The sequence below is a fragment of the Stigmatopora argus genome, chromosome 3 (assembly GCF_051989625.1).
Source record: "Stigmatopora argus isolate UIUO_Sarg chromosome 3, RoL_Sarg_1.0, whole genome shotgun sequence".
Taxonomy (NCBI): Eukaryota; Metazoa; Chordata; class Actinopteri; order Syngnathiformes; family Syngnathidae; genus Stigmatopora; species Stigmatopora argus.
The window spans coordinates 17,599,715-17,625,002 of NC_135389.1; the positions used below are offsets into that span (position 1 = coordinate 17,599,715).

The 25,288-nt window shown below is 41.4% G+C and overlaps 3 protein-coding genes across 4 annotated transcripts; 1 reads left to right on the top strand and 2 right to left on the bottom strand.

Annotated features, from left to right (window-relative positions):
• The first annotated feature begins 681 nt into the window (after positions 1 to 681).
• etfbkmt (electron transfer flavoprotein subunit beta lysine methyltransferase) lies at positions 682 to 5,328 on the top strand. Its single transcript, XM_077596704.1, has 3 exons — positions 682 to 1,099; positions 1,194 to 1,324; positions 4,954 to 5,328. Exons 1-3 carry the CDS (start codon positions 828 to 830, stop codon positions 5,310 to 5,312), a joined length of 762 nt encoding a protein of 253 aa, XP_077452830.1. The 5' UTR covers positions 682 to 827; the 3' UTR covers positions 5,313 to 5,328.
• A 60-nt stretch (positions 5,329 to 5,388) lies between these two features.
• On the bottom strand, positions 5,389 to 12,802 carry LOC144071510 (uncharacterized). The gene is made up of 5 exons (XM_077596696.1): positions 12,691 to 12,802; positions 11,052 to 11,161; positions 6,837 to 10,358; positions 5,916 to 5,966; positions 5,389 to 5,833 (listed from the first exon to the last, which is right to left on the bottom strand). Exons 3-5 carry the CDS (start codon positions 10,330 to 10,332, stop codon positions 5,730 to 5,732), a joined length of 3,651 nt encoding a protein of 1,216 aa, XP_077452822.1. The 5' UTR covers positions 10,333 to 10,358; positions 11,052 to 11,161; positions 12,691 to 12,802; the 3' UTR covers positions 5,389 to 5,729.
• Positions 12,803 to 16,261: 3,459 nt separating this feature from the next.
• On the bottom strand, positions 16,262 to 24,950 carry slc41a2a (solute carrier family 41 member 2a). 2 transcript variants are annotated; one of them, XM_077596700.1, is made up of 11 exons: positions 24,590 to 24,950; positions 23,340 to 23,658; positions 21,560 to 21,670; positions 20,246 to 20,317; positions 19,098 to 19,242; positions 18,888 to 19,034; positions 18,608 to 18,755; positions 18,329 to 18,408; positions 18,085 to 18,219; positions 17,508 to 17,656; positions 16,262 to 16,639 (listed from the first exon to the last, which is right to left on the bottom strand). In XM_077596700.1, the coding sequence occupies exons 2-11, from the start codon at positions 23,637 to 23,639 to the stop codon at positions 16,463 to 16,465; spliced, it is 1,464 nt and encodes a 487-aa protein (XP_077452826.1). In that variant the 5' UTR covers positions 23,640 to 23,658; positions 24,590 to 24,950; the 3' UTR covers positions 16,262 to 16,462. The 2 variants fall into 2 exon arrangements, with proteins under 2 accessions (XP_077452826.1, XP_077452827.1); XM_077596701.1 differs by having other exon boundaries at positions 21,560 to 21,667; positions 24,590 to 24,947.
• Positions 24,951 to 25,288: the final 338 nt, after the last annotated feature.

Consider the following 25,288-nt stretch of genomic DNA (forward strand, 5'->3'; position numbering starts at 1 on the left):
AGTTTAAAGCTAGAAAGACTATTTTTGTTTACAGTATTATATGAAGTAGGAATACATATTTTTTCTGTCAAGTTAATTATGAAATATTACATTGGCTATGTATATTATTTGCATTTGGGGTTTGTTTGACATTTCGTTGGGAACGAGGGAGGAAAATTCCTATTTTGAGTTTTGTAGAGTTAGCGCCCTCTACAGGTAAAAAAAACAACATGTTGCAATGAAGGACAACAGCATTTTAAATGTAGTAGTATGTAGTATTACTAAATGGAGTTATTTCTCAAGTGACCAGCAGACGGCAGTGTATCATAGGTTAAATTTGACGCATTCACTCTACCGTCCTTAACACTTTTGACATATTAATCTCCTTTATAAATACGTTTTATTTTAATAATTTACAGTACGTTCAAAGTACTGCAAATCTTCTATAATACATTTAAAAATATATATCTTCGTTTTTATTAGCTCGTTTTTTTTAAAGATGGACGATCTAGCATGAAATAAACAGAATATATTTAGTTATATTTTTGTTTATTTTGAAATTAAATATATATTTCAATCTATATTTACGATGTCAATGCAAAATACGTCATAGTCTAGAAAAACTCGACGAGTTTTAGTGGGAACCGAATGGGAACCGGAACCTTTATTTGCCACTTGTTTCTACACGATACCAAAACAAACCTCTTTTTCCTATTTCGAACCGAACTGGAAGTTTGGACGTTATGAAATTGGACGATTTTGTAGTCTATTATGATTGGCTCGGAGATAGTATGACGTCATTTTGAAATTTCTAAGCATTATGTTTGGCGCGGAGATAGTATGACGTTATGTTGAAATTTCTAAGCACTTCTGGCTTGTTTTCGTTCAAATCTCTTCGAGTGACCTTCAGGTGTTTCTCAATTGAGTGTCTGAATGAAGAATCAATCCGGAAGTTCATTTCAGACAACACAGAAATCCTTAGCGATCAGAGCCTGACACCCGAGATCAAACTTCGACTTTTCACTCCCAACTGTCGATTTTGGTTCGAAAGACCCGAACTTTGGCCTTTCGATGACCCGTACTGGGCCATATACTGGCCGGGAGGGCAAGCCCTTTCCAGGTGAGCAATTACTAGGATTGGACGTCTAACGCTGTCAATGGGGGCGGGGGGCATTGAGTCAAATACGGCTTTTGTCAAAACCTTTCATCCGTAGGTATCTCCTTAACAACCCCGGAGTATGTTTGGGGAAATCTGTTTTGGATCTCGGAAGTGGCTGCGGAGCGACGGCCATCGCGGCAAAACTTTGCGGCGCCGAACGAGTGGTCGCAAACGACATTGACTCTGGTGAGCGTTCTCATTAAATGGCAGCAGTCCCAGTTTCACATGTTTTACACAACAAGTAAATGATAGAATACTTTCAAAGCGTATTTAAAAAAAACAATCAACTCAAAACAGCTCAATTTACTCGCATATAAGCCACCCTTGACTGTCATCTTTTTTTTGTTACAAATGCGCCTTGTATGCGAGAAAATACGGTACCAAAAAATAATTTATGTAACATTGCCATCCACTTTCATACAAAAAGCGACGTTTTCTTTGAGCAAACACCACTCATGTCTACCAGAGGTCAAAAGGGCAACGTGTTATGAGTTTCAAGCTGCGAAAACAGGTCAGCGGCCAGGACCGTCCGTACGTCAGTGACTTTATTCTTCCCATATGTCTTGGATCGGGCAAGACTTCTAGAAGTGTTGCAGAGTTAGTGCAGGAACAGTGAACAGGAATCTTGGAACCTACTGTTGGGTCTGTAAAACAGCTTCAGGAGCAGGCACAGAAAAAAATAAATTTAAAGGAAATAGGTTTATTAGAGAGAGCTCTAACAGTTGTGAACCGCACAGCCTGTTGTCCTTGCAACTCTCTCCGAATGAACAGTGGTTGGGTCTTAGAATATATGCGGACAACAGAGCACAGTCTCTATGACAACGACCAAACTTGCAGGCCAGAGTCTGATTAATCAGTGTCAAGTCTCTATGACAACGACCAAACTTTGGGCAAAGTCTGATTAATCAGTGTCAAGTGTCTATGACAACGATGTTTTTATACTTACAAAAAGTGATACAATATGAACAAGCAATTGCAAAGCGACTTTGTCATCTTATCTTACAATCTTATCTCACACCTAACAACAGCGATAAATGAGGTATTACTGTAGAAGTCCATTTACCTTCTAAGTGTGAATGGTGACTTATTAAAGAACCAAATGTTGTGTTTCCCCAAATGACAAATGACCGAGTCCCCTGCCAGACGGGAGGAATGTAGATAGATTATTGCGTCTGCCGTCAGCCGATAAGGTACACTGGCCACTCCTTTTCTGCTTAGTTGTTTTTTTAAAAGGTCTTCATGGCCTTTTGGAGTCTGCCTGCCTAAATAAACAACTTCCAAAGCTATTACATTTCACAGTTGTGCTCCTTTTAAACGTTAGTACCGGTTCACCAATGCGACCTTCACTTAAACCAAGGGTGTCAGATTCGGGTTGGTTCGTGGGCCGCATTAACATCAACTCGATTTCATGTGGGCCGGACCATTTTAGTTATAATATTTAGATTTTTTTAAATAGATTAAAAGAACTGGATTAAAAGCCCTGAAAATTCATTTTTTTATAGATGTAAAACAATGTTTATTTTAGCTTTTTAAAAATATTTTTAGATTTTACAAAATTATTTTTGAACTAAAACCACAGAAAAAATGGATTAAAAAAATTACAATTATTGATTTAAAGGGGGGGAAATCAGGAAATGTAATATACATCTCTTCATTTTAATTTAATCCTAAAACAGAAAGTCGGCACTCATCATTTACTTTTCCGGGCCACACAAAATGATGCGGAGGGCCAGATTTGGCCCCCGGGCCGCCACTTTGACACATCTGCCTTAAACAGATGCTACAGTGGTCACAGCCAAATAATTATCAACAAACGTTACCCATTTGATAACATTTAAAGTCAAGGTTATTCCCCCTATCTCACCTTGTAGAAGTCCAGCCAGTCATGAACGCTTCTGATAAACATGCTTTAGCGCCTTTTAATCTAATATTTTGACTGCTTTAGTTTTTTTTTTTTTACTGCATCTTGAGCAAGGTCTAACCGAAGTCGCAAATGTTTTCTTCACGGTGCCAAAATTCCACGCATGACATCGAGACCAGCGGTGGGGGGTTGGCTAGCATTGTCTCAAACTGGGGCCTAAGAAAAAATCTGCAGTGTGAACTGTTACATACTCAAATTTATACTTTGACTAGTGTACAACTCTATGTTTGCCTTGACTCACATTGATCATTTAACTTGTTTTTATTATCCCTCAAATCGTGTACATATTTACATTTATATTTTATACTTTATGCCTAATCCTTTATCCCTATTGTGGAATTATGCCTAAATGAATCCATAATATAAGCAATGTCTAATACCCTAAAATGAATTGGTGGTATAACTGGCTTATTTAAGCTCCCGCAAATCTTGTAAACATCCTGCGTACCTGACCAAAGGGATGTGGTGTTTGTGCAAAAACGATGACGACAGATTGGAGATATTGCCTGTTTTCGTGGGTCCATAAAAGACGTGAGCTTGCATTAACGATCGGGGTCTTCCTCCCGAAGCTGAAAGAGCAGAGTGTGCTGATTCTTTCTTCCATAGCTCAACACATCATCTTCAATACCGCCCATCTTCGAAACATTTCCAGGGGTTACTGGAGCCTAACCCAGCTGTCTTCGGGCGAAAGGCAGACTACACCCTAGACTGGTCGCCACTCAGTCATAGGGCACACAGAGAGACAACCATCCGCACACACAATCATACTGCCACCAGCGGGAATTGAGCCCGCGCCTGCCTGCACCCAAGTCAGGCGAGTGATGGGCTCAACACAAGCGCGCTATTGTTCTCCAATTTAATTTAGGCCTCACCATTTTTCATTATGAGCTCTGCTTATCTCAGGTTTGAGATAGGGAGGCATGGCAAATTCCAGCTGTGGCCTTGGTACCATGAGGAGGATCCCACTATTATTCTCAAGCACCTTGGCGATAAGACAGTTTAATTGCCAAGAGTGGGTGAGAAGGTTCTTTCTCCCATCCGCATCATTTATCAATTATTCTACATTTGCTACAAGGTATATGTACACGCTTTTGTCAGCAACGAAAAACGCCATTTGCAAGCATATCTTTTGTATGGCTGTGCAACTTTTGGACCATTTACAAAATGTCAAGGCTCGGAAGCAACGATGAGACGATGGGACCTAACCGATGACTATTGCAGAATGTTGCGGGAAGATGGCCAAGAAGAACAGACTTGTTGACATATTTGACCTTGCTGGCGAAAACCGGCCGTATCGACGTGTGTGCTTTGCCGTAATACACACCAAGCTAAGCTCACACCACACATACAACTTACTACGACCAACTTTTAGACATCCAAGCCTCTCGCTTATTAACCCTGCCCTTAGAATTTGGCCACTTTTGTAACTAGGGCCGCAAAGAAGTAAAGAGATGTACCGAGCTATCGAAGGACAAAGTCTGGCCAAAAGAGCTAGTCTAGACTGCCCCCTCCCACACATGGGGGCTCGAGAACAGTTTTATGATGCTATCCTCCTTCCTAAGCTTTGAAATGTCCATTACAAAGGAACAACTGTTTTGAAAGCAAACAAGAGCCCCATCAGGAAGTAAGTCATACCCGTGACAAGATCAAGACAAACAAGACCCTTTGATTAGGGTGAGTAAAGTCAAAAAGGCCACACACTTGTGAGTATACATTTGAGTATATGTAGCACCTTGTAAGGGAAGCTTTGCTGATCAACTAATATTATAAGCACTCATTATTCAGTTAGTAGCATTCCTCCTTCAATGTAAGACTCCTGCATCCACAAGAATGCACAAAAATACTCTGTCATTTCCTATTTTTAAAGACTCTTCACCGCCATTTTCTTCCCCAGTGGCCACGCTTGCAACCCGCATGAACTTTGAGCTCAACGGTCTGGATCCTCCACTGTGCGTGACCCGAGACCTTGTGGCTTCGGATCCGGCCCGCTTTGACCTGATCCTCCTCGGCGACATGTTCTACGACGAGGCGCTCTCCGGCCGTCTTCGCGTTTGGTTGGAACGTTGCGTCCGAGCGCACCGAAGCCGAGTCCTGGTCGGAGATCCCGGAAGGGCGCCGTTCCAAGAGCCCCGTATTGAAAAGCACCTATGTAAACTGGCCCAATTTGACCTACCCGGACCCGTACGAGAGGAGAACTACGGTCTTACTTCTAGCGCCGTTTGGCGATTTGTTCCGGAAGGAGTTATTCAATAAATGTGAATGGATTCTACTTGACATTTTGATTACGCCGTTTCATAGTTGCAGCGGGAAATCAAATAATTTAAAAATCTATTTTTTCTATTTTTTAATGAATTATATGACAATTGTAAAAAAATAAAAAAATAATCCACAAAAAAATAACAAAACTAAACAACCGAAAAATATAGTGTATTACACCAAGTGCACCGTAAACACAAATACTTGCGCGGTAATATCAAAACATTCAAGAGTCTTTTGTATTTACAAAGTGGTCAACTACAATGTCAGACGCGGCGGGGCTTGCGGTACTTCCCTTTTTGCGTTTTTTCTTTTAAACGGCCCTTATCTCACACATGGAGGCGGCCATAAAAGGTATGTAAACAAGTTTTGCCACCTCTTCACAATGAAACAAAGGATGAAATGACCTTTTAGTTAATGTCTCCCGTTCTTGTATTTCTTCTGATATTCAGCAAAGATATCGTCCGTTTTGGATGCGGAGAAGGTTTTCTTGGCCGGAAAAGAACTCCAGGATTCAACTGTAAAGTCGCAGAGACAACAGATTTAACACCACGCAGATAAGATAAAAATCAAAGTTTTGAGAAGTAGCAGGCGGGTTACCTCGGCTCTTTTTACAGGGGGTCGGAGTTTGTAATTGTGATGAAGAGCCATCTGGAAGAATTCAAAGTTGGTTAAGGGACACATGCTAATACATTTTGGCTAGCAGGTTGGCCACAGAACGCAGAAATGGACAAGCTATATAAAGTAGTTTTCTCGCATATAAGCCGTTTAAAAATGCCTTAAAATGGTTGAATTTGACCATTTCTCTCGTATAAGACGCCCCCCGATTCACAATTTTCACCTCCATATTCGTGGTTTTAATAGGGAGCACACGTTTTACTTTGAAGAGAAAATCTTAAGAAAAATTATCGCACATGGTATTTCTGAGATACGGTATAAATCGATTGCTGGATGTTATCTGCACGTAGAAAAATTCACAAAGTTGGTCAGGTGAGCAGTACAACTAGGAAGTGTGTCGGTAGCAGTCTCGTTTGTCATCCCTGGGTAGGATGGTGGCGCCCTGAGCGAGCAATGGTAGGCATAAGTAAGTTTTTTTCACATTTTATGCGAGGTACGTTTTTTTTCTTTTGGAATTTCATTCATAGACGTCAAAATTAATTTGGTTAAGCGTTTTATCGGTAAATCATTTCTCAATTTTGAAATAAATGACTGTATTGTCTTGCATTATGGCGTTTTGTCTTTGTCAGCTTGCAGTTTTGTGCATGTCAAGTCTAATTTATGCACATATAAGCCAGTACCCTCGATGCAGTCATCGTTTTTTGGAGCGGCAAATACGACGTATATGCGAGAAAATACGGTAGTTCATCTAATAGTATGGTTGTAATCTTGTAGGAAAATGGCTTTTCTCGTAGTGATACTACGACGAGACGACTGCCTTTTTTTGTCCTAAAATGACTACATTCTCATTCCCTATTTCTCTTCACTTGGCCCCAATAAACCTCCGATTTTGAGGTGACGTACCATTAGGAAATTTTGCGGTTCTTTTCTGATTTGCTGAGGCATCTTGAAAGTTGAAGCTTTTGGGCAGAACGGTGAAATTGAGGACATTTCCCGGGACTGAAGTTTGGCCTTCGTCGTCAGTCGTGATTTGGTCTCGTGGAACGGCGACGCCCTTTTTGCCTTTCTTGGAGTCACATTTTCCGTGGCGAATTGTGGTGCTTTCGCTGTGGAACTTTATTAGAGTTTGAAACAAAGGGCTTTTCGCGGATTTGGGGGCTGGCTTGGATCCCTTGCGTTTGGTCCCAGTCTCCACCTGCGCGTAAATGACTTCGGGTGGCGGCGCCGTGTAGTAACTGCAATATTGCTTTTCTCTCTGTAAGAAACCAAAGAGATTCAGTCGGACGGTTTTCTTCGTGGCCACCGTCGCGTTTCCGTCAGAATTCTCAGCGGACTCGTCGTCCAAAGTTCCGACTTTACACGAATCGGGTTTCTTCTTGTTTATCAACTTTTTCAGGCCCGGTAAAAGACTGTTAGGGTTGTTCATTCTTTTCCGTTTGCGTTCGTCAATTTGCGGTGGTTTGTCGGCCTGGTTTCCGGGCTTGATGCCGCTTTGTGGTTCGGGTTCCAGAGACCAAGTTTGTACTGGCGAAATCCCAATTGGAGCTTGATTTGGGGTGCAAGAATCATCCGCGTTGTTGGGGTTCTCGGTGGACTGAGACGGTTCTGCAGGTTGGGGATCAACCTGCTGGAAATCATCACCACTGTCATCAGAAATTTCGATGATATCTTCACCGGCGAAGACGTTGCTTTTGCTTTCTCCTTGGATTTCTGCTCGGGTTTCTTCAGGCTGTTCTTCCATTTCGTCGTCAATTAATTCAATAATTTGGGTTTTAACACGATTGGAAATATCATATTTGTTCTCAGTTTTGATTTCTGGCCGGCTTTTTTCAGGCTGTTCTTCCATTTCGTTGTGAAATAATTGAAAGGTTTGGGTGCCAGCATGATTGGAGATCATATATTTGTTTTCACTTTGGATTTCTGCCGGGGTTTCTTCGGGCTCTTCTTCCATTTCGTCGTCAGATAATTCAAAGATTTGGGTGCCATCACGATTGGAGATACCATATTTGTTTTCCGTTTGGTTTTCTGCTCTGGTTTCATCGGGCTCTTCAAACATTTCGTCGTCATCGATCAATTCAAAAGTCTCGCCGCCATCGTTGCATTTTGGATGCCAATTTATTGACGAGAGGTCGCCGATCACAGTCTCCTCACTTGTGGATTCCGTGTTTCCTTCCACTGAGTGAAACACAGACAACTGCTGACTGTTGATTTGTTGACTTTTATCACTCAGATCTTCTCTACATCGGCACTTTTGCTCCAAAGGTAATTCGCAACCAAGGATGATTTCTTTCCACTTCTCAATGCAGCAGAACTCTTGGATGGAAAGATCTGCATTTGAGTTCTTAACATCCTGGAAAGGTTCCTCTATCAAAACACCACAATAATCTTTTGAGTCTCTTTGGACCTGAAGATCCTGGGGCGGTTCTTCAACATATGCACCAGAAATGTCTGAAAGCTCCTCTGGTTGACCAATACTTTGTGGACTTTGTGACAGCTTGCAACCTTTCTCAAAGATGGCCTTTGCTTCTTCCGGATGGAGAACTTGGATTTCGATCGAATAGAGCGGATCGCGGCTTTCCTCGTCTGTTGTTTCCGAGTCAAATCCGGGAGTCGTGTCGACGGTCTGGGGTGGGACGTCAGGGACTTTTTGGGGTGGGACGTCAGGGACTTTTTGGGGTGGGACGTCAGGGACTTTTTGGGGAGGGACGTCAGGGACTTTTTGCGGCGGGTCGGGGACTTTTGGCGGCGGGTCGGGGACTTTTGGCGGCGGGTCGGGGACTTTTGGCAGCGGGTCGGGGACTTTTTGCAGCGGGTCGGGGACTTTTTGCAGCGGGTCGGGGACTTTTTGCAGCGGGTCGGCTTCTTTGTCACGTGGTGGTTTGCAGTAGATATTTGGACCAAAATATTTGTCGATATCATCCAGCGCTTCATTTTGATTCTTCCATGACGATGTGTAGGGCGCTTCTTTGTAGACCTCTCCATCTTTAAGAACCTGTACATTTTCCAATCGCTCGGCCAATGAGAGGTCCACGTGCGAGAACACGACTGTGTTTCTACTCAGGTTTAAGGCGTGGAAAAACACCTGGGAGTGTAACAAGATCTTGTTGTACGCTTCCTTGAAACAATAATGTTTCAATCGAGAACCCGATTTCCAAAACTTCTGCATTGCTTGAATGAACTCAATGTTTTTCGCTTGACTTTTGGATTTTCCCTCTTGCTCCTCCAACGTTTCGATTAACAAAGCTAAACTCGTCGCGGTCCAATTCTCTGTCTTGGAAGAAGACAGGTCGGAAATTTGGGGTTGCACGGGGATCGGCGCCTCCTCATTTTTAATCCCGCCTTCCTTCTCCGGAGCCTTCGGCGAGGACGCTTTTGCGGGAGGGACTTTAAGTATGGTGTCTTCTGCTTCTTTGAGAAACTGTGTACGCGGCGGATGCTTTTTGGCCGGCGACTGAGTTCCGCTTTTGACGGAATGGCACCGATCCCACCCGGGCGCCTTCTCCGAAGAGGTGGTGACGTTGCCAATCGGAGACAGGGGTTGCACCACGGCGACGACTCTCGCCGTATTGGAGCAGTCGTTGAGTATGGCCGTCGACGGGGCGCTTTCCCCGCCCTGCGAGGTATTCAGGTAACTCGCCGACAGCGTACACTGCTGTTCTTTCGATGTTTTTCTGTGCACGGTCTCCCGCGCGTAGGTTCCGTTGACGTTGGGTCTGTCTCCTTTCGCGCCAGCTTGGCCGGCGTACGATGATTGCTTCGTCGGGTGGTTCCTGTTGGAAAGCGGCGCCGGGTGTCCGGGATGAGAGTTTACCGCGCTTGTGAGCGCATACACGGCAGGTCTAGCTTCCCGGACAGGATACGGTCCATTTCTAGTTTTACAGACTGTGGCGGTTTGGGCGTTGTGCGTAGAAGAGGCTTCGGTGTGGGTGACCTGCGCGAGCGGCTGCGAGTTCACCATCGGAACGGAAAGCGTCGTAGTTCCGAAGACACCCACTTGAAGAACTTGTGAGGCCCCGTTTTTCACCTTGTATTGAAGAACAGGTACCGGCTTACGAGCCGATCCATAGGGAAAGAACAACAGTTGTTTCAACCGCCTATCAATATACGACGTAATTGATTTCGGGTTATTGCTATTCTGAGGTGGCGAGGGATTTAGGGTCACTTGAAGTCCCTTGCTAAGGGATTGATGTCCTCCTTGAGGGTGGGGCTTAGGTTGGCGAGGCTGGACAAATGGGCTCTGGTTGGCAAGATGATTCGCTCCCATTGTCTGATAAGAAACTTGCATCGGTTGCTGCGTGCTGGAGGCTCCTCCTCCCAAAAAAAGGGCTCCCGTGTTTGTGTTGTGGTACGCAGGAGGATCTTGTCCTTGGTACGTTCCATTCAGCCATCTTCCGTACATTTTGTGCCGGATGGAGAAAAAATGCCCTGGAAGAAGAGTTTACACACACACACACACACACACACACAAATGTGGCATAAATTAATTTTATGTGAATAAATTAGCAACCCCGAACAAGATTAGAAAGAAAAAAGGTTGGGCGATATATGGTATTTTTCAAGATCAGCTGACATCATCATGTAACCCGGAGAAAACCCATGCAGGCATGGGAAGAAAATGCACACTCCGCACAGGAAGGTCCGACCAAACCTGTGATTGAACCCCCCATCTCAGAACTGTGAGGCGGACATGCCACTACTCTTTCCCTGGACCGCCTATATATATATTTATTGAAGGGGGCATGCAAAGATGTAAAACGTCCCGTTGTTATGTATTTTTCTTTCTTATGATCCAAATAAGAAGTTTAATAATCCGCGTCATTGTTGGACGAACGACCAAATGTTGGAGTGATCATTCAACAATACGTATCCCTTTTCTACATGCCAAAATACGTTAATGCTGTCATTTTCCTATTTTTACATGCTCGCCATTCCATAAGTACTCCATAAAGTCACTTCAAAAGGAAACCAGTCTGTATTTTGGACGCAAATCCATGCAGAAAAGTGACACAAAATGCTGAATGAAGAAATTAGATCCTAAATAGGGATCCTTTCTCAACTGCTGTGCCCAGCCCGATGAAAAATCTCAAAAAAAAAAGAAGCATCTTTCATTTTGCTTACCTGCAGAACGCTGCGCTGGGGAGCGAAGAACAACCCCAATCTTGTGGAAAGAACATCAGAGATTGATCACACCTGCATCAAGTGCCCCATCAGAGAAGGTTCCGGCAAGCCTATTGTCATTAGATTAGATTAGATTAGATTAAACTTCATTCATTCCGTACTCGGGAAATTTACTTTGTTGCAGTAGCAAGAAGTTGAAAATACAGACACAGGAAAAGTCATTATAGACCCAGACAAAATAGATAATAAATAAATAAAAAAGGCATGATCTGGGCTGACACGTTGAGCTATCTGCAGTGTAAAAGTTTGTGCAAACAAGATATGGGCTGACACGTTTAGATATCTGCAGGGCAGTTTGTGCAAGCCTGCTGTAGGGCAATGGTTTGTGCAAACAAGATTTTTTTATAACTCACACAAACTGGTGCAATACGAACAAGCAATTGCAAAGCGAGTTTGTCCGCTTATCTTACAACATGTGTATCAGAAATATATAAACACATACAAATATATACACACACACATATATACATATATATACACATTTACATATATACATGTATATATACATACATATACACATATACATATATATACACATACATATATATATACATACATATATATATACATACATATATATACACATATATACATATATATATATACATACATATACATATATATATATATATATATACACATACATATATAAATACATATATACACACACACATACATATATATACACACATATATACATGTGCATGTAGATGTATATGTACATATACATACATATACATAAGTTAGTTTTAATAAATGTGAAATATTCACATACTTTTTTACCATCTATTTTTTTGCAGATGTTTTAATATTTTGTATTTGTCTGACTTTTTTAAATTAATATTACTACTATTTCTATTTACGTAATTTTTCTGTTAAGGCTTCAAAGTCAAATATCAAACAGGACATGAAAGTAATGAAATATTTCCAAGTCAACGAGAAAAAGCCTAGAATAGTGCTAAAACTTCCGTTATGCACTTAATTTTTCTGTTAAGGCTTCAAAGTCAAACATCAAACGGGACACGAAAGTAATGAAATATTTCCAAGTCAACGTGAAAAAGCCTAGAATAGTGCTAAAACTTCCGTTTTGAGATATATTTTTGATACAAAATACGACTATATGTACGTTGTCTTTATCAACTTTTTCGCCATAAAGGGGGAAGAAATGAACGTAAGAGTAAACACGCACCTGAATTCAAAAGCTAATTTAATCATGACGTCCATTTTTGTAACGGAAAAAATAAAAAGAAGTATTTACAGCATGATTTCCGTTCATATTAGGGACAAAACGAATTTAATTTTCATCAGATTAGCTTTTTAAACTTTCAGAGAATATAACATTTAGAAGTGGCGTTTTTATTCGCTTGTTTTGGGAAATTACGAGTCATTTTAAATTAGGCGAAATGACTTTTTAAGAAGCATTGAAGTTAAAACTTCTAACAAACTAACAAACAAATTAAACAACTTGACACGCAAAAGACGCGTGATTTTTAAACTGAAAACGGAACTTTTGTTTCTATAGGAAACATTACAGTACCACGCCTCGATGTTTTTTATTGTTAAAATAACATGCGCTTACCGTTTCGGTTTCGGATTCGGTGGTTTTAGGACGAAAGTTCAAATGTGCTGAAATGGCGTCTTGCAAAGGCGTTTCTGTTACTTTGCAAGAAAACTTTTACTTTCATTTCCGGTCTTCGCGGGTCCCGTGACGTCATTATCTAGTCTTTTCTTAAAAAAACAAAAACGGCTCGCGGGCCAATAGAGATTTAGTGTTTAGGGGCCCGCAGTAAAGAAAAGTATAAAAGAAATACGTACAAAATCGCATGGGAGTATAAGTTGCGTATTAGGGGGCATTTTAATTCATCATAAACGCAGAACAAACATTATACCTTAAGGTAATAAAAAAAAAAAGAACAAATAAATTAAAAAAAAAAAAACGACAGAATCAGCACAGGCACACCTAGCAAAACGATTAAAATACGTGACTTAAGGTCAGAGGAAAATTGCACATTGGGGCTTAGATTTTTAATTTATCACAATTGTTATGAATTATTTGTTATAAAAATTAAAGGTTTGTGTACCAAAGTGATAGGCACTAATTTGATCACATTTGATCATTGTGTTTGGGCAGAGTCCTCCGCACCCCCCGCGAGCCTTTTGAGGGTAAGTGGTACGGAAAACAACTGAATGACTTGTTAGGTGGCCTGTTGAATTTACGACAATCTGCGTAAGAAAAACAAGTTTCTTACTTGATGTGTTTTCATTTTCTGGGTATGAGGGGCTTAAAGAACGTGTGGTTTGATGCGGGTTGTTGAGACCGGTGAGGGAAGAGTGCAACTTTTGCACTCAACTCCTTTCTGGGGTAATTTTTCTATAAGTTACACACTGAAGCGCAATATTTCTTATATTCTTTCATTGCTTTAAGAATAAGAATAATAATTCTGGGTATGATGACAATTAGGCTTTTTGTCGAGTCAATGATGATGACAAAGCTGCCTATGTCCGATTATTGTTGTTATTATTATTATGTGTACCTGTAGGCTGTTTTTTTATTTTTTTTATTTACATGTTTCAGTTTGGAGTCGGGACGTCTGAGGAATTTACGACCCTTTCTTATGTATATGTAAAACAAGGTTTTTTACGTAAATAATTTGATGGCCTAGGCAGGGGGGCCCCAAAAGAAAAGAATGGCGGCATTGTTCCCAAGTGTTGAGATTGCAGCTTTTGTTCACAACTCATTTCCTTCCTACAGGACATGTCTTGAGTCTGTGAGATGTTCTTTTCTTTATTCTGAAAGATCTGGTGACTGTTAACAAAAATATGGGCAAGACATTATTCAAGCTTCCATGACCAGTTCTCTTCATTGGCTCTAGAAAAGGCGAGATTCTCGTTATTCTGACTCCATTTTTTTAAAGCCTTCATTGCCTCCACCCAAAGTGGGTGTTACCCTAAACATTTGTTGAGGTAAAAGATTCTAAGAATATAACACATTTATTTCAACTAACGGAACGGGATGTCTAGAATTGCCTCCACCCAAAGTGGGTGTTACCCTAAACATTTGTTGAGGTAAAAGATTCTAAGAATATAACACATTTATTTCAACTAACGGAACGGGATGTCTAGAAAGGCCAGGAAAGATTAAATTAGTAAAAGATTCACAACTGCCAGAACACAGCTAAATTGTTTACATGACAAGCACCCAAAGTTACCTGCTGTTTTTCCACATTGTTGTGAAGACTGCCCAAGCACAATGATCAGATTAGTGGCTATCACTTTGGTAGACAAACCTTTAAGTTCATTTTTATAGTAAATAATTTATGGAAAGTCAAACCCACTTGTTTATACGCATATAGTGGGTGCAAGATAAGATGTTTAAGTCGCTTTGCAATTGCTTGTTGATATTGTATCTGTCAGGTCTGTTCTGGCTGACCCATATTTTCAGGAGCAGGCACAGAAAGAGTGAGACCAATTTGAAGGAAATAAGTTTATTACCAGACTGCAGGATGGGGAGAGCTCGAACAGCTGTCCTTTCATAGTCTGTTCCTTGCAACAACTCCCAGTACGAACCAAAGTTGTCATAGAGGCTTTGAACTGACACGTTAAGACATCTTCAGGGCAAGGTCTCTATGACAAGGATGCAGGATTATGACAAGGATGAAGGGTATGACAAGGATGAAAGCCATGACAAGGATGAAGGCTATGACACGTATTGCAACATTCTTTTTGATTACTCAAGAAGCATGGCAGTAAACAGGTTACAGTTTTTGTAAGTTATAAAAAATCATTGTCATAGAGACTTTGTCTGCATCGTTGTCATACAAACTTTGCCCTGCAGATGGTTGACATGTCAGCACAAATACTCAACTGTCTGACACTGATTAATCAGACTTTGCCCTGCAGATGACTAAACGTATCAGTCCAAAGTTCCTTTGCATTAACTCTGCCCTACATTGTTTTCAAAGAGACTTTGCCCTGTTGTTCTCATATATATAAGACTCACCCACTGTTCATTCGGAGAGAGTTGCGGCGAATAGGCTGTGCGTTCACAGCTGTTCGAGCTCTCCCCATTCTGCCGTCTGGTAATAAACTTATTTCCTTTAAATTGGTCTCACTCTTTCTGTGCCTGCTCCTGAAGCTGTTTTACAGACTCAACAGTGGGCGTGTCTCGGGAGTGGATGGTTTGCAAAGGAGTACGTTTAGATATCTGCAGGGCAAAGTTTGTGCAAACAACGATATTTTTATAACTCACACAAACTGGTGCAATACGAACAAGCAATTGCAAAGCCAGTTTGTCAGCTTATCTTACACAAACGCCTGACCAAGACTTTGCGGAATGTTCCTTGAAGAGGGCCAAGCAAAATCCAGTTTGTTTTAGACGTGTTGTTTTCAACAAAGCTGAAGGATGGCTGTTGTGATCCAAACCAGATGTGGCTATCCAATCAAGCCAACATCCTCTGCCTCTTCCTGTTGTTGCGTCTTGGCCAAAACATCAAAGCCGCACACATGCATGAATGTGTAAACGGCAAATCAGCTCAAGTTTCTCTTATTTGCTCCTCCTTACTATTAGGAGCCGCACCAGAAGGTGGCCACTGCTGCCCCTAGTGGCCGCTGAAATACTCTGCAATGATGACGTGCCTTTTTCCCCCCCATTTCATTTTTGTATTATTGCAGTCCAATTCAAATATGGACATTTTAACCCTTTTATGCACCACTTAGGCTATATTTAATTGCTAAATTGGCTGGCCTTGATGGCACTAGACATGTTTCACTTATTTTCCGTAGCGCTTATCCTCCCAAGACTTGCGGGGGGTGCTGGAGCCTATCCCATCCAACCTTGGGTACGTCTTTTTTTCAGTCAAATGGAAAAGTTGTAACTGTTATTTTGTTTTTTCACACAAGCTACAACTCTTTGCAACATTTCCCGGGGCTACATGGCCCCCCCAAAAAAGATTTGTGCGGAATTTTGAAACAAGGAAAAAAACTCCACTCCAACCCCCACATCCTGTCCGTGACCTTTGCATTCCACAGGATGCAGGGAGATCTAATGAACTCTTTAAGCTCAAACTGTTATATTTCCTTTAGTATATACATGCAGAAAAATAATTCAAAGAATAAGATCATGGTGCTTTAATAATAATCAAACAATAGGATCATATAAATAGCATTTTATTTTAAAATATTTTAAAAAAAAGAAGCAATAATGGAACATCACTTGCCTGATAATTTTTTTAAAAAAAGAAGCAATTATGGAACATCACTTGCATGATAACAATTCTCAATTGTCCCAAAAAGGTTTGACGAAAGAACCAGAATGGCTCTTTTAAAGGGATTAAGGTTTGTAGTGGAAATGTTTATACCCCGCCAGAGTCCCCAGTCCACCAGAGCAAAAGGAAGGCGAGGGAGAGAAGAGCCGTCCCCAAAAGATCCCCGAGAGCTGTGAGGTAAGGTATGGAGTAACTGTCGGGGTCCTGACCCCTCCTCCACAAACAATGGACCAGTCCGTCAGCGATACACAGTAAAGAAAAGACCTGCCGGGTACAAATGTATTCAAGAGAGGAAGGACCATCTGGAAAAAATCAAGCATTCTGGAGATCTGACAATGAAGGCTGGCCCCAGGGATAAAAACTCTAACCAATCAGATAACGCCAATTCCTCCTCACTTTGTTTCTGACTTGAATAATAACCATGTTTACAATTCTACAACGAGAGCTTTGATCCATCACAGGGGTGTCAAACTCATTTTTTTGTCATGGGCCACCTCGTAGTTTCAATTTCATCCAACTAGGCTGCTAAAATTAATCGATTAATGAATTGACAGCTTTGTGCTTATTGACAGATCATTTTTGGACAATAAAATGAGTACAAATTTGCTCGTAGAGCCTCTTAATTTTTTTATATTTATTTACATTTTTTTAAATCAGAAAAGAGCTAATATTCAATCAAAATGATGTTATAACATTTTGTTTTTATTTAAAAAGGAAAAGGTAAATATTGCGCTTTTGAAAATCAGTTTATTAACAGTGAAAAACATTGTAAGTATAATATTGTATTTATTTATTTAAAACATTGGAGTAAAAGAACTGGATTAAAGGTCCTAAATATTCATTTTGTTGCAGTTGATCTAAACCAGATTTTTAAAAATGGTTTTGAACTCAGACAAAACCAAAGTACAATTTGGGGTTTTAAGTGAAATTCAAAAAGTAGAAAACTAGGAAATATTCCCTATACATCTAATCTTCATTTAAATTTGATCATATAACAAAGTCGGCACTCATGATTTACTTTCTCGGGCCGCACGAAAAGATGTGGCGGGCCAGATTTGGCCCCGGGCCGCCACTTTGACACCCGTGCTCTGGAACATAATTAAGAACACTAATAGCTCCCAGTGTGACGCACCTGAACGAGCGAAGCCGACAAGAAGGCGACGGTGAAGAGCAGGCTGGGCATGCTGGGAGCCCCTTTGATCAGATGAATCAGGTAGAGAAAAAGCAGCTGGCCAGGGACCACCATCACCAGCAGGACTTTGGCACATCTACCATTCGGACCTGCTCCAGACCAGAACAAAAGACGACATGCATGAAACTGCAAGGTAACACGGCCTTAACGCCATGATGTCACAACGCCATGACGCCGTGACGTCATGACGCCACAACGTTTTGTAGCCTTGATTTTTAAATAAAACAATTCCACTTTGATTTTTTTCCTCCCACATTCCAAAGACGCATGTTCTCCGGCCCTGCATTGGCTTCCTACGGGTACTCCGGTTTCCTCCCACATTCCAAAAACATGCATGGTAGGCTGTTTGGACCCTCTAAATTGCCCCTAGGTATAAGTGTGAGCGTGAATGGTTGTTTTTCTGATTGTGCACTGCGATTGGCTGGCCACCAATTCAGGCCCTCTGGTCCAGAGTCAGCCCTTCGTGAATACAACTTGGCCCACGACAAAAGCACAAGTTTGATTCCCCCTGCTTTACCTGAACCAAAGAAGGCTCCGCATGGTTGGTGGCAGCACTTCTTGCGATTTTCAGGAAGATCACCAGGTGAGAAATTCAGGTGTAAATTGGTGGAAATGCGGCTCGCTTGGATAGAGACTAGGTTTCCTCCGATGCCTGTCCAAGAGACCAGATCGTGAAGAATATACTTTGAAATAGATGTGAAAGCAATTCTCAGGTGAAAATGAGGTCACTGTAAAAAGTTGTTTAAAAAAAGACGGCTAACCGTTGATGACCGGGGCGTAAAGTATGATTCCGGTCAAGTTGGGGTCTGAGACGGTTTTATCCAAAATAAGCCCACCTAAACTGAAAAAAGGACACAGAAGTGCAAATCTGGAAGTGCGTCTGAAAACGGGGACGTCACAGCAACGCGTCAACGATAACCTTGATCGTCATCGACGCTTAGTTGTGAAGGCCAGTTAGCGCTCAGTTACGACCCGCCTGACGCCGCCATTTCCAGACGTCTAGCCGACCCCCGACAGACGTCACGGCCTCATAGTAGTACCTGCTAATGAGCATGGCCGTCACGATTGGTTCCCAGCCGGTGCGGAGGAGGAGCCGGCTGGCAGGGTGTTTAGAGGAGATCACCGTCCAGATGGGCATCAGAAACAACAGAAACAGATCCAGGAGATACAAAGCATAAGAATACAGTTCTGTAGAGAGAAAGTGTTGCCATTGAGGGTCCGTTCTGTCATGACAACAAAACGCCACAAAATGAATAGCGAGCGGTCAGAAATATAGCCAATCTAGCCAAATATTGCATCTTCTGGCGCACTTGCGCTTACCTATGAAGGAATAGAACCAGCGACTGAAGCAAGCCAGTAAGGCCAGAGTGACCAGGTCTCCAAAACTGGCGGCCATGGGCGTAGCCACGTTGTCGGGGTTGATCCCCAGCCGCTTGGAGCCGAGAATCACGCCGACCATGACCATACCTGCCCGCGGTCAAAGAACGGCGCGTGAGAAAAGAAACGACGGCAGCCATTTTGTCACGTTACCTTGCAAAAGTGAAGCCACAAACGCGGTCCAAAGGCCGGTCGAACACAGAAGGACCATATGATGAAACGGGACGCTTCCATCGGCAATACAGCCCAAGACCACGGCCATGAGGGACGCTAACAGGCCCAGAATGCTAGCTTGAAGCTGGAAAAAATCCAAACACAGTGCTAAAATTAGCCAGGAGCTACTCTGGCTCTTTTTTTATTATATATATGCATCAGTGGCGGTCCGTGCATTTTCTCGTAGCGCCTTCAACGGGTAAAATCCACTTCCTAGCAGCATTTAATGATTAAATACAAATACTGGAGCTTTTCAGACATTACAACTGGGTCAGGGGGTGATTTTCCTGGGAAAAGACAGCGATGGAGGTCAATGGCGACACGGCAAAAATTGTACTAAAATGGGGTAAAATCCACTTCCTAGCAGCATTTAGTGATTAAATACAAACACTGGAGTTTTTCAGATATCAGAACCGGGCCCACAATTGAAATATTATTTCGGAATATAGCCATATTTTACTCACCAAAAATCCTTTTTAACTGTACACAATATCCATCCTCCTTTCTTTCTTCCTTCTTTTCTATCGTCATTGAAGCTAATGCTGAAAGTCGAGCCTGTCCTGTCATATTTCTGGCATAGTCCATCTTGAAAATGGCTTTAAATCAACACAATATATTTGCTTGTGCAGCTCCCTCCAGATACAGTTTGGTAGCTCTGGCTAATCACTAGCCAATCATAGTTGGTAAAAGCGATGACGTATCCCTATGCCTGCGAGAAGGCATTGTGTTGTTGCCAACTCGAAATCTGATTGGTTAAAGCAACAGTCTTATCGACGCTTGTTTAATGCAGCAGAGCCCGCAGAACTGATTGTGAAGGGCTTGAGGCAGATTTCTGACCCTGGCAACAAATAATGGCTGAAATGTGATTGGTTAAATGCTTCAATATGAAAACACACATCTGGAAGCAGTGCAACCAGGGGGAAAGGCAATGAAAGGAAGCTACCAGACAATTTGGAATTATTTAATAAGTATTGATGGACAAAATATAATATATGATTCAGATATTTCTGAGGCCAGCAGAGAAGGCCTTGAAGGCCCTGATGGCCTGCCACTGATATGTATATAGGTATATATATATATTTTTTTACCTGTTTGAGTGCCAGGTTTCCCAGGATCAACATCCACTTTTCTCGTGCAACTTCCATTTTTCCCGCATTTACCTGAAAAAGGAATGTGTTGGGGTGAATATATTCATAGGTAGCTTGGGCATTAAATGAGGAATAAATGACCACATGGAAGCAGAATATGATTCTGAGAATAAAGTGAGAATTCTGACCTTAATGTCCAAATTAAAGACATCGATGAAAGCCATCATTCTGATAATAAAGTCAATCATTGAGAACAAAGTGAAAATTGGCACTTTTGTGTCTTAAATTTGGACTTTGAAGACATAATTCTCATAAAACAGTGAGAAATCTCACTTTAAGAGTCTTTAATTATGAGAATTCTAAATTTAAAGTCAAATCCTGACTTTGTTCTCAGACCTTAAATCCTGGCCACCTTTTTTTCCCCTCAGTGGTGTTCAGGCTGTGGTTAATCACTTGGCAAACACAAAGCCCACTTAGTCGAAGATCTGACCCACACCATCATATATCTTCCTTTTGCAGACATAAACACCATTAGTTTGAACGAGAAACCTGTTTCATTTAGGAGTGAGGATCCACTTAAGGCTTCCAGGAGGTCTAGTAAAACATGTGTTATCACTCAAATGCTTGAGAACAAATTATCCTAGCAGTGCCAGGTATCCAAGACCAGAGAAGGAAGATCTCACGGACTCAGATAACCGGAATTCCAAACAAGGGGACATTTATGAGGGCCATAATTCAATTAGGACTTGCACAACCAACCATTTGTATTACCTAGAAATGACATGCATAGCAATCCTTGTATGTTACAAAGAAGAAGAAAAAAAGTCTTATTTTCAATTTCTTTTCTGTAGGACGCAATGAAAACGTTTTCTGTTCCTGCAAAAAAAATGTATTAAAAAAAGTATTTGTATTGGACGGCTAGGTGGACGAGCGGTTAGTAAGTCGGCTACACATTTCTGAGATCGAGGATTCAATCCCAGGTTCGGACTTTACTGTGTGGAGTTTGCATGGTCTCCCCGGGCTTGAGTGGGTTTTCCCTGGGTACTCGGCTTTCTTCCCACATGGCAAAAAAAAACATGCATGCTAGGCTAATCGATTGCTAAAATGTCCCTAGTGAAGCGCGAAGTGTTGTCCTTTGACTCCTTGTGGCCTGTAATTGGCTGGCCACCAGTTGGCTGGATTAGGATCCAGCATCCTCCGCGACCCTCGGAAATGAATGATTGCTATTGACGATTATTTTTCACTTGGACTAAAGGGTGGAGCAGATAAGGAGTGGATTTTTTAGAGTGGAACGGAAGGTGTCCCAGCACTCACGGCCGTGGAGAGTCGGGAAGCCAGCGTCATTTCCAGGTTTCCCTTCATCCCCAACACAGCGGGAAGCAAAATGAGGAGCTCGGTGACTTCTTGAAAAACATCCCAGCTCTGCTGTGCAAACACACACAAAAATTGCCATTGACCACCAATTCCAACCAACTGTCTGTTACCATGTATTCGTTTTAAATTTAAGATGAATTTCTTTATTTATTACAATCTAAAAACAAAAGGATAAAAACCGTACATACTAGTCTTATTTACTTTTAACAGTTAGAAACTCGTTTTTTTTCTTCAACTCTAATTCATACCGAAAACAAAGTCAATTAAAAGTCTTTTTTAAACTAGGTAGTGCATTGTCTGGATTTTTTTTAAATGTAAGCTTAGTTTCCTTTTTAATATACCATTAAAAATCAAATCAAAGGGGGGTGATTTTTCCCGGGAAAAGACAGCGATGGACGTCAATGGTGAAACGCCAAAAATTAAACTGGGGTAAAATCCACTTCCGAGCAGCATTTTGTGATTAAATACAAAAACTGGAGCTTTTCAGATATCCGAACTTGGCCCACAATTGAAATATTATTTAGGAATATAGCCATATTTGTAATTTTACTCACCAAAAATCCTTTTTACACAATATCCATCCTCCTTTCTTCCTTCCTTCTTTCCTATCGCCATCGAAGCTAATGATGAAAGTCGAGCCTGTCCTGTCATATTTCCGGCATAGTCCATTTTGAAAATAGCATTAAATCAACACAACAATATACTATTTGCTTGTGGAGCTAAGTTAGCGTGCTGAAAGTGCCCCACACCATTTTCCCGGCTGTAACAGGCTTGCTAGCTTCGGAGTTGACCGCCCTTTCTTAATGATGTCCATTTTTTTATGGAAAAGTCTGTCTGGAAAATAGCTTTGTGAGCAAACAGAATCCATTTGTTTTTGCTTCTGTCGGCCATTGTGGGTGGAGTTTGCGATCTCGGCTGCCTCGGGTACTGCTTTGGCCCGCCTACTAGCCAATCACAGTTTGTGAAAGCAATGACATGTCCCAGCCAGCAAAATGCTAACGCCTATGAAAAATCATTGTGGGGTTGCCAACTCGAAATCTGATTGGTTAAAAGCAACAATCTAGTTTAATGCAGCAGAGCCCGCAAGAACTGATTGTGAAGGCTTTGAGGCAGATCTGATCTGGCAACAAATAATGGCTGAAATGTGATTGGTTAAATGCTTCAATATGAAAACACACATCTGGAAGCAGTGCAACCAGGGGGAAAAGCTATGAAAGGAAGCTAACAGACCATTTGGAATAATAAGTATTGATGGACAAAATATAACATGATTCAGATATTTCTTAGGCCAGCAGAGAAGGCCTTGAAGGCCCTAACGGCCCACCACTGTATAAACGGGAGTTAGATGAGGTCAGGTCATCTTTTCTCTTTGCAAATAAAGGTTGTTGTTTTGATAACTGACCAAGAAGCTTCACAATGAGTCTTTGTTTGTCTATAATTTCATGAAATCCTCCATTAAGAAGATTAACACTAGCAACCAATTCAGAGTGTCCGTCGTCTCTTGCCCATAATTGGCTAGGATAGACTCCAGCACCCCCTATGCGAGGATAAGCGAAACGGAAAATGAAGGCTTTTTTTATTATGACCAGGCAACATGATGTTGAAATTGTGGCATAGAGGAGCCAAAAGATCACATTTTTTTAGGAGGTGAATTTATAAACAAGAAATACGCGTGACTTGCCCACTAACGGTTTGAAGGACAAATCCATGATTTGTTCACCTGAACCACGTCAAGAAGCAGGCCAGCAAAGACGGTTCCCAGGCCGGCCAGAACAAATGGTAGGAGGATCTGCAGGACCAAGGAACGGAGCGTCTCTGGAGGAACCTCGGCTCCAGGTGACCTCTTCTCCTCCCCCGAGGTTCTTCGGAATCCACAGCCGTCTTTGGGAAGTAGCGGGTCAGTCTCCGTCCCTTCTTCATTATTCAAACTGAGCGGTGAAATACTCCATTTGGGGATGAGGTGATTGACCCTGCTAGTCTCTTCGGGTCGAAGTTGCTTCTTTGACTCTGGGAATTCCATAATAAGTCGAGTTCTGGGCCTAAAAATAAAAAAACAAAATCATAACTAAAGAAGAACTCTGGCAAAGCAGATATGCGCCTAGGCAGTCAAATTCAAAGCATCGGAGTTCGTGATTAGATCGTGTTTTTTAATATTTTTTTAGAAGGCTTTAACATCGGTAGATACGCAATGAACCTTGTGGGTCTGTATATTGTAAAGCTCCCGAAAACTTTTTTTTGGGGGGGACAGTTTTTGTATTGGTCTGCTGAGGTTGCAAAACAGTCACATGGTGGTTGGAAGTCACGTGATGGAAAGAGTGCCTCGTTGTCACTCCAAATTAGTTCACCAGCAGAACTGAGCTTGTCTTGTGTGACATTTCAATTGACATTCCTGAGATTCCTGCCACTAAACTAAATGCTACATTGATTTTTTTTCCTGTTTTCGGCATCATGAAACCAGCAAAACAAATACGTAGTCAACTTTTTTTAAACACAACTTTTACTCAATGTGAAATCATAAATGAAAATATCTTCATTTATTCCCAATTGTCACATTTGTTTCCAAAAGGGACAAATATCCCAAAATAAACAGAAAGGCACCTAAAAAGCCCCAGAATCAACAGGAAGTGACCCCAAAATACCCCCAAATCTACCATAAATGATCCAAAATATACAGGAAGCGAGCCAAATCCAACAGAAAGCACCCCAAAATTAATAAGAAAGCATCCCCAAATGAACTCCTTCAATGCCATTGACAAGAATGAACTTCAAACTCATTTAAACCAGGAGAGCTGACTTTGAATACTCAGCTTTCCATGCCATTGACAGCATTAGACGTCCAATCCATTTTAGCTTAGAGACGCAGGTAAACACACATAAAATTTAAATAGTTTCGAGTTTAGGTTAGTTTAGTCAAGTTTGCATATTTCCATGCAAAATTTGCCCTGACTTGTGACATTTTAAAAGCCTTACCTTTGAGTGTATTGACTCCACAGGCGATAACTTGTCACACGACTGACGGCTGACCTTTCGCTGTGGCGTCATGCTCTAAAATGATTTGCCGGGTGTCCACAATAAGTGTGACATTGTCTCAACTCCCCCAGAACCAAGACACGCTATTCAAGAAGCAAGCCTCACAGCTATTTCTAAAAAAAATAAAATAATAATAATAATACTGCCTGCACTTTTCTCAGATATTACATCATTTCTTAAAAAAAGTATTCCACTTTGGTCCCCCTTTTCCTAGCAAGAAGGCATTGGCACCTCCTTGCTAGTTAGTGGTAATTGAGTTCCAGCTTGTGGAAGAAGTGAAGAAGAAGTGACACAGAAAAGATGTTCATTTATGTGTTGCTTGGGGGGAATTAAAATCCATGAATGACTAGAAATTGGAATTTAACTTTCCAAATATGGAGTTGTTTCCTATTGCCAGCTGGTCTAGACAGTTATGGTTTGAGGTATTCCATTATATATTATATACGACATAATATATTCCCTCATTTGTGTGTTTTTTCACTCAACTATGTACATGAGGAGTAAAGTTGTTAATTAATATTTTTTTAACTATTTTTTTAATTAATTAAAACAATATTTGACATTAAATGAGTTCCTATATTAAATTACAAAATATAAATAACTGTTAAAAAGAGGAACTATTTAGCCACCGGTCCCGAC